Source organism: Macrosteles quadrilineatus, unplaced genomic scaffold (genome assembly GCF_028750875.1).
Source record: "Macrosteles quadrilineatus isolate MER2022 unplaced genomic scaffold, UCM_ALF_1.0 Scaffold_19__1_contigs__length_3004403, whole genome shotgun sequence".
In the NCBI taxonomy this organism is placed as follows: Eukaryota; Metazoa; Arthropoda; class Insecta; order Hemiptera; family Cicadellidae; genus Macrosteles; species Macrosteles quadrilineatus.
The window spans coordinates 871,071-885,381 of record NW_026542612.1 but is presented as its reverse complement, the minus strand read 5'-3'; the positions used below and the strand labels follow the sequence as shown (position 1 = coordinate 885,381).

The following is a 14,311-nucleotide window of genomic DNA, read 5'->3' as shown; positions in this document are numbered from 1 at the left end:
ACAGAATACAGCCTTGCAATAAAAAAAGCTAAACAAAATTCATGGAGACAGTTTTACACAGGAGGTAAACAGTCTCAGTGCTGCGGCCCGCCTTCAGCAGGTTCTAGCGTCCAAACCTATTGGACTCTTGGGATCTCTTAAGGTACCAGGAGGGCAATATACCACTGGGGTTGGAGGAAGTCTCAAACTTCTCCTTGAGACTCACTTCCCTGGTTGCATTTTTGAGAGTGACGACACAGGAGTGTCCGGTTGCACGAATACAAGTTCTTGGCCGAGAACTGATCGTGAAAGCTGGAATACAGCCAGAAGGGTTGTCACTCTCTCTAAAGTTGAATGGGCAATCAATAAGTTTGGTCCATTTAAGTCTCCCGGTGGAGATGGCATCTATCCAGCCATGCTTCAGCAAGGACCGGATGCCCTCAAGCTCCTCCTATGTGAACTCTTCCGAGCGAGCTTGGCCTACGGGTACATCCCTCAGGCCTGGCGTCTCAGCAGGGTGGTCTTCATTCCCAAAAGAGGAAAAGCAGACTACTCTGATGCTAAATCATTCCGTCCTATCAGTCTTTCCTCATTTCTCCTCAAGACCTTGGAAAGGCTGGTGGAGAGGCACATAAGAAAGGGTGTACTTCTCAACACACCTCTTCATCGCAATCAACACGCCTACCAGCCAGGCAAGTCCTGCGAAACCGCTCTGCACGAGTTGGTCAGCAGAATTGAGGACAGCCTGGCTGCTAAGGAAATAGCCCTATGCACCTTCATGGACATTGAAGGAGCTTTTGACAATGTAACATACGGAGCAATGGTGCGGGGAGTTTGTGAGCGTGGACTCGAGCAATCTTGTGTAGATGGACAGAGTCTATGCTTAACTCAAGACGCACCGTAGCCGACTTTCTTGGTGAAAAAATTGTGATCGCACCCACAAAAGGATGTCCACAGGGAGGTGTACTTTCACCCTTACTGTGGAACCTTGTGGTGGACGGTCTTCTACCTGAACTCACCAGCAAGGGCATCTTTGTCCAGGGCTATGCAGATGACGTAGTCCTCATGGTACAAGGAAAATTCACAAACATTGTAGCTGACGTCATGAACGGCAACCTACAATGTGTTAAACAATGGTGTCTCAGAGAGGGACTCAACATTAATCCTTCTAAGACAGTCGTAGTTCCTTTCACCAGGAAAAAGAACCTGGATTCTCTTTCTAGGCTGAAAATTGGCACTACTCAGCTGGGAGTGTCGAGTGCGGTCAAGTATTTAGGACTGACACTTGACTCCAAGCTGACGTGGAACAACCACCTGAATAACGCGCTGCACAAGGCCAAATGGGCGCTCATGACGTCCAGGAGGTTTGCAGGAACCACCTGGGGAATTAAACCCCACATAGCACTCTGGCTATACGAGGCTGTGGTCAGGCCTCAGATTACCTATGGTTCACTAGTCTGGTGGACAAAGGTGAATCAGGTAACTGTCATAGCCAAGCTAGAAAGCATGCAAAGGCTCGGCACGCTACAGGCCACTGGAGCCTTCAGGAGCAGTCCATCAGCTACTCTAGAAGTCGCTCTTGGGCTGCTACCACTGGACATCTTCATCAGATCTGAGGCCCTCAAGGCAGCTACCGTCTGAGGGTTGCAAATCTGTGGAGGGAAGGCCTGTCAGGGGCAGGCCACTGCGCCATTGCTAAGACTTTGGCTGAGTGTCCTGTGCTTGACATGACCTCAGACTTCCTAAGCAAGGAAGCAGTTTTCACCAAACCCTTTAATGTTGAATTCCGCTCCAGAGATGAGTGGAAACATCAGGAAGGGCATCTCCAAGATATGGAGAGCTTCGTCTGGTACACAGACGGCTCCCTAATCGATGGAAAATCTGGTTTTGGGGTTTACTGTCGATCACCCAGAACAGAACTATCAGGAAGTCTGGGACAATACTGTACCATCTTCCAGGCAGAAATCTATGGCATCTTGGCTTGTGCCAACCTAGGACTAGCCAGACGGTACCAAGACAAAAGGATAGTGATTTTATCTGATTGTCAGGCTGCTCTCAAAGCTCTTGACTCAAATGAAGTCACTTCAAAACTGGTCTGGGGAGTGTTTCAACACCCTCTGCAGACTTGCATCACAGAACTCTGTAACTCTCGGCTGGGTCCCAGGCCATGTAGGCATTGGCGGCAACGAGAGTGCAGACAAGCTGGCAAAAAAAGGTGCGAGCATGCCACTCTTTGGACCAGAGCCATTTTGTGGCATCAGCAAAGCGGCTGCTAAACATGTAATAAACAAATGGTCCAGGGGACATCATCTTGAGCGTTGGCGTAATTATCCTGGACAATCACTTGGCGAAAAACTGCTCTCAGAACCTAGCACCCTCTTCACTCGCTGGCTGCTAAAGCTGGGGAGAGGGCAGGTCAAGCAGGTACTTGCTCTTATCACTGGACACGGCCATTTCAGGAAACATCTCCACACTCTAGGAATTGTCAATGACAAGCAGGAGTGTCGACTTTGTAACCAGTCCGATGAGACTGCAAAACACATTATTCTGGACTGCGATGGACTACGGGCTAGGAGAAGGGCTATGTTCGGTCTAAAGAAGCCAGGTGAGGAACCAGACGCTAACATTGGGCAAAAGCTCCTGCACCTAGTTAGGGACACAGGCATAGGCTTACCCAGTTAGTGGCAAGCGGGATGCACAATAAGCTTCGGTTGACGTGCTTGGACCATGAGTCCACCCTCTTACAATCAATCAATCAATCAATCAATCTAAAATACTAAAATGCTATGGGAAGGGGAGAAACAAGTCTACGACGCGAATTAAAAAGTTGCGAAGGAAGTAGTAAAAGATGGCAAAGTGGAGTGTGGGAACCGTTTGTGGCAGATACATTAATGTATCTGCAATACTAAAATGTTATGGGAAGGGGGGAAACAGGTCCAAGATGTAAAAGTAGTGAAGGAATTATTAAATGCGAAAGGTCCGGAGGGTGGGAACCATCTGTGGCAGTTGTATTAATGTATCTGCAATCCTAAAATGCTATGGGAAGGGAGGGAAACAGGTCCAAGACGTAGGAAGTGGTGAAGGAAGTAGTAAAGGCGAACAGTATAGGTATGGGAACCGTCTGTGGCAGTTAAATTAATGTATCTGCTATACTAAAATGCTATGGCAAGGGAGGGAAACAGGTCAACAACGTAGGAAGTGGTGAAGGAAGTAGTGAATTCTAGCAGTGCAGAGTGTGGGAACCGTTTGTGGTAGTTACATAATGTATCTGCAATACCAAAATGCTATGGCAAGGGAGGGAAACAGGTCCACGACTTAGGAAGTGAGGAAGGAAGTAGTAAAGCAGTGCAGAGTGTGGGAACGCATTGGGACAGTTAGATTTATGTATCTAAAATATTTAAATGCTATAGGAAGGGAGGGAACCAAGTCCACGACCTAGGAAGTGGTGAAGGAAGTAGTAAGGCTAGCAGTGCAGAGTGTGGGAATGCTTTGGGGCAGTTAGATTAACTTATCTAAAATACTATGGGAAGGAAGGGAAACAGGTCCGAGACGTAGGAAGTGTTGAAGGAAGTAGTAAAGGCGATAAGTGTGGATTGTGGGAAACGTTTGTGGCAATTAGATAATTGTATCTAAAATACTAAAATGCTATAGGAAGGGGGACCAAAAATCCACATGGCGACGTAGGAAGTTGCAAAGGAAGTAGTAAAGGCTGGCAAAGCAGAGTGTGAAACCGTTTGTGGCAGTAAACAAACATTTAGCAGACGTTAGATATATCGGACTGCGGCGGCCAAAGGGTTAAGATATACAAATATAATTTATCAAATCCAGTTTCTAAATATAATAAATAGGCCTAATTTGGAGCATTACAATGCACAAGCAGGAGCATTTAAATCGCCCAAAAGAACCAAATTGCATTTTTGTGATTATTTACAAAAATATTGCAAATTATTAAAATCCTGGTCCCAAAACTATTGAGATTTATATACAAAGTGAAAATTTAGATACTACAGCTTTCTGTGGGTTTTAACTCGCTTTTGCAAAATTAAACTGTTGTTCATTAATAAAATTTAGACTATTACAGAATGGTGAAGTTAATCTTATTAATACAAGTTCCCCTCCACTAAATCTTCCCATATTTGATTTCCTTATTGCTAATTTGAAAAAATAGCTTAAATTTTTTTAACTTAAAATCTATGTCTTTTTGAGAAACAAAAGTCTCTAATAAAAAAACTAGCTAAATCATAATTACATATTAGGCCTAAATCTAAAAATTAATCATTATTAACATTTTTCTTTAATCCACAGATACTATATACTAGTATTCTAAAATATTGTCTTTCATCTCGCTGCCCTGCGCTATTTTCACGATGTCTGAATTGAGGAATGGCGTGGACCCCTCACACTGCCTCCTGGTCTTGGGATGTAGTCATCTGTGTTGCCTCTGCCTGGTCCTGGCCTGATGGTGTCTGGGATGCTGTCTGTAACGTCTCCTGAGAAGTTGTTGTTGTCGTCCCGTGAGATGTTACCTTGGTGTAGGTCTGTAGAGTTGACAGGGGTGACTCGTTTCTCTGTTTAGTGCCTTTCTGCGAGAGTTCTATGACGAAGTTGGAGAAATCATGCCTGAATAGTCTTCTTAATTCAAGTGCTCCGTCAAGTGTCCTGCCCTGAGTTTCCCATCCTCCCCCGTGAACCTTGTGCTCTTCACTTGGAGATGGTCGTGTACCAGTCGCATCTTCAAACCTCCGACGAGTTGGTCGATTTCCTTCGCTAACCGCTGACAGCCGTGGACGTTTTAGTCTTATCTCTCGTGGGAAATCACAGTGAATAACGTGGCATGTACCCTTCAGGTTTCTAGCTTGACTGAGTATGTATTCCACGTCAGTGTCATCAGGTATATGCGCGATAATTGACTTGCCATCTTGACCTATAAGATGAGCTCTGTTTGTTTGTAAACTGTTCTTTTACACCAACACTACAACTTCTTAAATGAATATTTTGCCTACGAGGCTTCCTTTGATTAATACAATCAGAATCAGTAGTCTAATTTAAACTAGGTATGCGGCCTCAATGGCCTCATGTCTGCCAATTGACCGGAGTGAGCATCGATATAAACAAATAACCTTATTTACAAATACCATTTTTTATAACAAATCTATATATATAATACGCTAAGCCGATTTTTGTGAACAGAACTCCTCCCTCATTTTTGAACAGATTTTGACGATTAAAGTGTCAAAAGAATGGCCCTAATCTGTAGTTTTGCAAAGTGTTTTTATTTTTTTTTTTTTTTCTTTATTAGTTCGGGCTGCATTGTCCATCAAAGTTGGATTTTCTCCAATAAGATTAACATGGGGGGAATCTAAATATTCAATTGGAAACTTTGTCTCCACTAATTTAAGAGAACGACTGGGCGTAGAAACTTGGTAGAGGTGTCCAAAGAAAGCTCTTGGTCTGTAGATGAGTTATCAAAAGAAAAACTAAGTAAATTCCCTTAGGGCTCTGCTCCAGAAGCCTTTAAAAGATCCCTCCACAGATTTCTTTACATTTTGGCCATGTGGATAATACTCTTAATGAAACAGCTGTTAATTTTTAAATTGTATTTTAAACAACACACATTTATTGAGAGTTACTGAATTGTCCAAAAGAAGTATTTGCAATGTTATTTTTCTAACTCTTAGAGAGCCTTTGAATGTTATTAGACTCACGAAAAGCAGCTACTGTCATGACAGAAAGGTCATATTCTTTTTAAACTAGACCACATTATCCTTTATAAGATACGTTGATTAACAATGAATGTAAACGTCAATATTTACGGAACAGCCAATTTACAGTATGTTTTTCTCTTTGGAAATGCCACATTGCTATTTCATTTGCATTATTTGTTCTGTTGCCAATTAAGCCACACGACCATATAAACGAGGAGGCCCCTAACCGTCGATTTCGACGGGTTTCACCTAGTATTATAGATTACAACATAAAAACGTGAGTAAATGTTACTGATCAATAAACCTCTCATTATTTTAACCCATCGTTATATGCAATTTTCTGAAGTCTTGCCATCTCTTTTTTCTTTACTTTCCATTTGCTTCTCTTATTTATGCTTTTGACTCTCTCTATAGAAAATGGCTCAATAAGCAAGCCCTCAATTGTTCTAAGTTTTAACTCTTGACAATGCCTTGTAAGTAAAAATAAAATTCTGACTTTCGTAAGTCTACCACAGCCCTTATCTAAAGTACATTCTTGACTGCAATGTACTGAAATCGATAGACAAGATTTATTGCATAACTTCATATTGTGTTGTTTATTCCGAATCACGTTGACAATAATATTGTAAAAAGGTTAAAATCGCTTAAAAAGGTTAAAAACATCTTAAAGCACATCGCAACATCCAACGGATACAGTCCTGTTATGATTGATAATTTAATTAAAAAACACCGCAAGAAATTGAACAATCCTCCCACTCCACAAAATAATTCCATAAATTAAACGTGAGTTTGTTTCAGCAGAATTTGGCGAACAACTGCCTCTCTAACAATAAAAAATGAAATGAAAAAAAAAAAACATGGAAAAATAGTATCCTTTAAAACCTCCAAAAATTAGATAAGCTTATAAACACTAAAGGATCAGGTGATGATGTTAACAAGAGAACCGGAGTATATAAATTATCCTGTAACGACTGAAGTAAATTTTGCATAGGCCAAACAGGGCGGTCCTTCGAGAAAAGATTCAAAGAACACATTCCAAAAGCCTCCAAGGTGCAAAAATCTAATTATGCCGAACATCTGGTATTAAACAACCACAACTATACTAATTTGGAAACAAACTTAAAACCATTGCACATTTGCAACAAAGGCAGGATCATGACAGCTCTGGAACAGTTTGAAATTTATAAAGCCGCAAAAAACAATCCCCAGGACATATTAAATGACAAAAGCACTCTGCAAACTAATATTCTATTTGAATCACTCATAAAGTTGGACAAGGACCGTGATAAAGGCGGCCAGGGGACAAAGTTCAGCTCCAGAACCAGTCGAGACTCGGCACCAGTCATGTGCACACCAGTGTCTGTAGGCCTACAGTTTTTGTCCCTGTTTTAGCGAATTTCCCATATAGGGAATAAGCTATTACCGTAGTACTCACGGTAAGACCTGGACCCGGGACCGATTTTTTTTTTGGTTTTGAGGTCCCTAGAGGTCAAAAACACCATCCGTTCAAATTCATATATATATATATATATATATATACTAGCTGACCCGGCGAACTTCGTATCGCCTAAGTTATAGGTTTCCCCTAAGACAGACCGATGGAAAGAAAGTACCGTTACGTTTAATTTTCAAGATGATCTCGTTCGCATCGCTCAATCACGTCCTGGTTGAAGTTCGTTCGCTACGCTCACTCACCTTTGGGTTGGAGCTCGTTCGCTACGCTCACTCACCTTTAGGTTGGAGCTCGTTCGCTGCGCTCACTTGCCTTCAGGTTAGCTCGTTCGCTACGCTCACTCGCCTCCAGGTTGAAGTTCGTTCGCTACGCTCACTCACCTTTAGGTTGGAGCTCGTTCGCTGCGCTCACTTGCCTTCAGGTTAGCTCGTTCGCTACGCTAACTCGCCTCCAGGTTGAAGTTCGTTCGCTACGCTCACTCACCTTTTGGTTGCAAATTAGCTGTTGTCATAAATGTAAAAGAAATAATAGTGCTGCACCCTGTTGGTAATCCTTGTAACTTTAATGCTATTGAACATCATAGAACAGAACCAACTTGTTTAATTGAAACAGCTGTTAAGATTCATTAATTCCATTTCTCATTAGGTTAACATGGGAAACTCCAGAGCCACTGGGGCGGAGCCCTTTTAAGAATTTCGAAACGGGAAATAGTTTACGTCCGATTCGCATACCTACAGAATTTACATACCAAATTTCATAACGATCGGTGAAGTCGTTCCGGTGGAGTTTGCAGACAAACACTGTGACACGAGAATTTTATATATTAGATATATATATGTCCGTTAGCGCGATAACTCAAGCAAAAATTATCCGATTTTGATGAAATTTGGCACAAACGTGTAAACCTACGTTTATTCGAACGAGTTCGCGAACCAGCATGATCGGACCATGGGAACGGGGGTTTATGGGGGCTTTTATGGGGTAAAAATGGGTTTTTCCCATTTTTGACCCAAAAAACATAAAATTTTGCAATTTCTTTTGAAACTATTTTGTAGAGCTTAAAAAAACAAATAATTTAGTATAATGAAGCGTTATAATGCGCCTAATGGTTCCGGAGAAAATTCAAAAAAATTTTTAATTTAAAATTCCCATGTTATTCTTATGGAGAACTAGCAGAGTACCCGTCCTTCGTACGGGGTTGGAATATAAACATAAAATGCTTATTGTAGTTATACTCAAGCTTTGCGTTTGCAATAAGGGAGGACACAGTTTGATTTATAAACATATTTTGCCCAAATTTGGTAAATGTTTTTATTTCTTACTAACTAGGTATTAACATTTTACATAAAAAACACTTTTACCCTCCCTGTTGCAGCAAACCTAAGAATGTTTTAAACTGATTCTATTTAAATAGGGAATAAATGTGATATTTTTAAGGAGACATTTTAGTGTAAATCCATTCAGGGAAATGGAAATTCGCTTAGTCTGCAGGTTTGCTGCGACGGGGGTATTTTAAATGTTTAAATGTTTTGTGTATTTTTGTAAACTTTGACGCGACCAATTCAAGAATGGTTTAAGTTCTTCAAGTTTGTGACCTGATGATGATGTGAATACATTGAAACGCGCGTAGTCCAGTACAGGAACAGAGGAATCACGAGGCAGTTACAGGTATTTTAACCTTTTTACAATATTATTGGATACATTGCCTTTGAGATCATTTTACACCATAATGGGGGATAGGCAACAAACAGCCAGTTGTAAAATGTGGGTCCAATATATTTTTCAAAAATTCAAAAAATAAGTGTGTGAATCAAATTGTACTAGAATGCAAATTTGGAAATCTTCTATGTAATTTTCTGTTTCGGTAAATTTCTATATGAAGCTACCAGTCCTATGCTACCATTACATATGCCTGTAGTAGTCCAAAGATTACTTTGAAGTATCACATGATTCTTTTGAAATGAAAATGTGTTTGTTAAGGCCTTGGCATATAAATTACCTAGCATGAATAAATCAAATACATTCATAATAAACTACAACAAAAGTATCAACCTATTTCCACCGTTTTATTTATTTACCAAAAATCGCAGTATCACTGAAACATTAAAAATATAAAAAAAATATGCATTTGATTATTTTTTATGATGATTTATAGTATTTTATAGCTAAAAATAATAAAATTTATATTCTTATATTATTTTGAATTTTGTATGTATATTTATATGTACTAGTGTACCTGTTGCTCGAATTCGAGCAATTGCTAAGTATTACTACAGGCGTTATTTAAAACAAATAACAGTCATAATTTCTGATGACTTTAAAATATTCGACTCTAAAGATTATGAAAATACTAAAGATGTACATAACAGATCGATATAATCAACATTCATTGTAAATAGTGTTTTCTACAAATAGCCTTACTCATAGCTGCATTAGGCTTCCAGACACGTTATGTGTCCAAAAGCCTAACAGCATGACTCCCTTCCCCATACCCTGAGCGATAGGGATCATTGAGATTCGCTCTAACCTTTCCTTTCCCCTTCATGGGCAAGTTTTCATCACTTTTCTTTCTTAGTTTTTGTTTGTATGCCTATCTTATCCAAGACTTATTCATGTTCTCTCCTATTCGTCCCCTGAAGTAAACAATTTATAAATATGTGACTCATGGTTTTTATTTCTCCACATCTACATACTTCCTCTTCCACCATGTGAAATCTTCACAAAATCGTACAACAGTGTACACGCTTAACGGTGTTCACCAGTTAACGCCAATTGAGAAAATCTGTTAGAAAACAGATAGAAGTGTATCATAGAGATGTACAATCCATATAATGTCATTATTTTTAATGGTCTAAAATGCTCTTTTGAAGTTCTTGAGTCAAGGTCAAAATAATTCTTACAGCTCTTTTTTGTAATTTTAGGATTGTTTCTAAGTTATTGATAGATGTAGCGCCATACAGAGATATTCCAAAAGAAATAACAGAATGTACGTACAAAAAGTATATCGATTTTAATGTTACTTGATAAAAAAGATTTTTTAATCTAGTTAATGCAAATAGACCAGATACATTTTTTTTATTACTTTGTTTGCGTGAGATTCTAAGTTAAATTTTTATCAATTTCAAGTTGTCCTAAGAATTTAATATTTTCTAATTCTTGAATGAGTTTTCTGATTAATTTATAGTGAAGGATTAATTGAAATGCTTGTCTGACGGGTCTCAAAATTTATGAACTTTGTTTTATATGGATTCAAAAGTAACTGATTGTTTTGGAGAATTTTGAAAGTATATCGAGATTAGCATAAGCTGTCTTTTCAATTTCCCCTTCAGAATTAGCGGTAACTTTTTAAGATTTACATTGTCTGCATAAAGGTAAAGTTTGCTAGATTTAGTCAGCCCTGGTAGGTTTGTAACATAGCAAATAAATAAGAGGGGACCCAAGATGGATCCCTGTGATACACCATATTTAATAGTTCTAATTTTTGACTTATGAGTAATTTTCATTTGATTATTAAATTGGATAGTTTCTACAAATTGTTTTCTATTACAAATCTTGAAATGTATTATTCTAGCAATTGAAGAGATTTATTATCTATTCCAATGCTAGACAATTTATTTAAAAGCAGATTGTGGTTTATAGTCAAATGCCTTGGTTAAATCCATGCAAATACCAAGAGCCTTTTTTTCATCTAAACAATCAATAACTGACTCTATAAACTTTTTAGCAGCTGTCAAAACTGACCTACCACTCCATCCATGTTGACAGTCCTCAAAGTGGTGATTACTTTCAAGGAAATTATATAAACGATTGTACATGGCTTTCTCAAATATTTTGGACATAACGGAAAGCAGTGCAATTGGACGGTAAATTGATATTTCATATCTATTTCCTTTTTGAATAATGGAATGAATTTTGAAATTTTTAGTTTATTAGGAAAAGTGCCTGATACAAAGGAAGGATTTACTAAATGAGCTATAGGTTTTCTGGGGGGTAATTTTGCTTTTTTGATGAGCACCACAGGGAGTTTTTAAGATGACTTGTTATTTCGTAAACCTCTTTCTCATCAACAGGTCTACAATGAATACCCGGAATTATATGATCCAACTCAACTACTTTTAGACTGTCCTAAACATTCTCAATAAGTGAATCCAAGTTAGAAACAATGTGTGTGTCAAACAAATCATTAAAATAATTGTTGAATGAATTACATATAATATAAGGGTCTGAACAACATTGGTTGTTGATATGAACACTAGTAATTTGGTTATCTGCTTTTGCCTTACCGGCTTTAGAGTTAATACTTTGCCAGCTGGTTTTGTTCATGTTACTTGAGTTGTTTATTTTATTTTGATAATATAGTTTTTTTTTGCAGCCGTAACTTTATTTATAAACATTTTAATCTTCAATCTTAGTTGTTTGTACTTAATTTTGCTTTTTAAGATTCTAGCATTATTAGCAAACTCAATAATTGATTGTTTTTAAATTTTTAGCTCATCAGTAAACCACCTTCTATGTCTATATTTTCTACATAATTTCTTAGGAAAACACAACTCAAAATAATATACAGGGTGTATATAAAGTCCCGCACAGGCTTAATATTTTCTAAACGACAACAGATAAATCAATAAGATTTGGTACATCAACACCACACTTAAAAATCTACTTTTTTAAGGAAATATCAATTTTCTGTCACATCATGGGGACGTCCCGCAAGGAGTCAGAAGGGAATCTTAAGCATAGGTTGACATGTACATCAAATTAAAGGTCTTTACTAACAGAATATAATGCCGCAAATTTGAACTCAAACGGACAACCAAGTCAAGAATGACAGTGGTTCAAAGATTCATTTAATTTGCATTTGGGGGCACAGCCCTAGGAATCGGAAAAAAATTGTTAACGTAAGCATAGGTCGATATGCACATCAAATTAAAGGTCTTCACTAGTAGATTACAATGCCGTAAATTCAAGCTCAAAAGAATGCCTGAGTAAAAAATGGCAGTCGTTCAATTTTAAAAAATGGCAGGTTCAAGAAATCTTTTAACGGCTGCCATTTTTTACTCCAAGGTGTTCTTTTGAGCTTGAATTTACGGCATTGTAATCTACTAGTAAAGGTCTTTAATTTGTGTACTGGTGAAATTACCTGCTGTCAAGTGATCCTTTTGACCTTGAAAGGCGACCGGTTTCGATCCTCACGGGATCATCTTCAGGCGGACGTCGTCATCGTCTTTTCGTTCTTGCGAACACGTCGTTTTTTAAAAAACATTGAGTAAACAGTTTTTAACATTTTGATCAGTCATCACGTATTGATCAGTGATTCGGAGGCTTAACTCAAACAAAATGTCTTTAATTTGATGTGCATGTCAACCTATGCTTCTATTTAAGATTTCCTTCTGACTCCTTGCTGGGACGTCCCCATGATATGACAGGAAATTGATAGTTCCTGAAAAAAGTAGATTTTTAAGTGTGGCATTGATGTGCAAAATCTTATTGATTTATCTGTTGTCGTTTAGAAAATATAAAACCGTTCCGGGACTTTTGGGACAGTCTGTACGGATTTAGGATTAGGATATGTTTACACTATTTTATATATGTCTAAAAAAAAATAGGTAGGCCTACCGTTACCGTACATATACGTGCCTGAAAAAATATTAGACTACTTTTACTTTCTCCCCCTATACCATAGTATATGGAGAAAGTATTGTTTTTGTCAAAATTTTCGAGTTTGAGTTTTGAGTGGATATATTCGTTTTGGGTCCCCCTGGACCCAAATAAGTGGTTTTCGAAGTGATGTCTGTGTGTGTGTGTGTGTGTGTGTGTGTGTGTGTGTGTGTGTGTGTGTGTGTGTGTGTCTGTGCTCTTACAAATGTGTCGAAACGAGATCCGCAGTTTGTTTACACTGTAACGGCATAGTGAGATCCGTTGGCGCTTCGAGATCCGGGGTGGTGGATCTCGGAACGCCAAAGCCTCTGATTGGTCCTCCTGAGCTTGTCAGGATCACAGAAATACCCGAAGTTTGCCGAAAACAGGTGGATCTTATTTGGGCTGGTTTTTCTATAGTGTGCGTGTGCATAAAGTTCTGAAATCCGGAACCACGTCGCGCGCGCGTCGCCTACGCACACCGATCATACACACCCGGTCACAGTGAGATCCCCTAAACTGACCAATGAAAAAAAAGAGTAGTTCTGGTCTGATCCTAGTTGGACTGCAGAGTGAAGTGGTTGAATTTCCTGAATCACTGATGATGTATCTATATATATAAAATTGTATTAGCTCGATCACCAAGTGGCTATGTAGTCTAGTAGTTAGCCTACTACGTCAAAAACCATTTAAGTGATTGAGGTCTTCACTTTACTAATCATTAAATCTTTTACCATGTGTCCTCACGACTACGTTAGCCTATATTTTGATATCAAAGACTTTTTGCCGTTTTTGCAAATGTTTTTTTATATTGTTCAATTTGTAGTAATCACATTGTTGTAAATGTATGTTAATGAAGATACAGTGTAAACTTTACGGATGCATAATATCTAATGTAGGGTGTCATCCTTAGATTATTATTCAGGATACTTTTGCTATACCATTACTATATTGTTGAGTTTTTAGTAATCACATTGTTGTAAATGTATGTTAATGAAGATGCAGTGTAAACTTTACAGATGCATAATATCTAATGCCGGGTGTCATCCTTAGATTATTATTCAGGATACTTTTGCTATACCATTATTATATTGTTGATTTTTTAGTAATCACATTGTTGTAAATGTATGTTAATGAAGATCCAGTGTAAACTTTACGGATGCATAATATCTAATGCAGGGTGTCAACCTTAGATTATTATTCAGGATACTTTTGCTATACCATTATTATATTGTTGAGTTTTTAGTAATCACATTGTTGTAAATGTATGTTAATGAAGATCCGGTATAAACTTTACGGATACATAATATTCAATGCCGGGTGTCATCCTTAGATTATTATTCAGGATACTTTTGCTATAGCCTACCATTATTATATTGTTGAGTTTTTTGTAATCACATTGTTAAATGTATGTTAATGAAGACCCGGTATAAAATTTACGGATACATAATATTCAATGCCGGGTGTCATCCTTAGATTATTATTCAGGATACTTTTGCTATACCATTATTATATTGTTGAGTTTTTAGTAATCACA

The 14,311-nt window shown here is 38.2% G+C and overlaps 1 protein-coding gene across 1 annotated transcript; it reads left to right on the top strand.

Annotated features, from left to right (window-relative positions):
- Positions 1–1,706: 1,706 nt before the first annotated feature.
- Positions 1,707–2,661, top strand: LOC129005312 (uncharacterized). The gene is made up of 2 exons (XM_054434168.1): positions 1,707–1,987; positions 2,028–2,661. Exons 1-2 carry the CDS (start codon positions 1,707–1,709, stop codon positions 2,659–2,661), a joined length of 915 nt encoding a protein of 304 aa, XP_054290143.1.
- Positions 2,662–14,311: the final 11,650 nt, after the last annotated feature.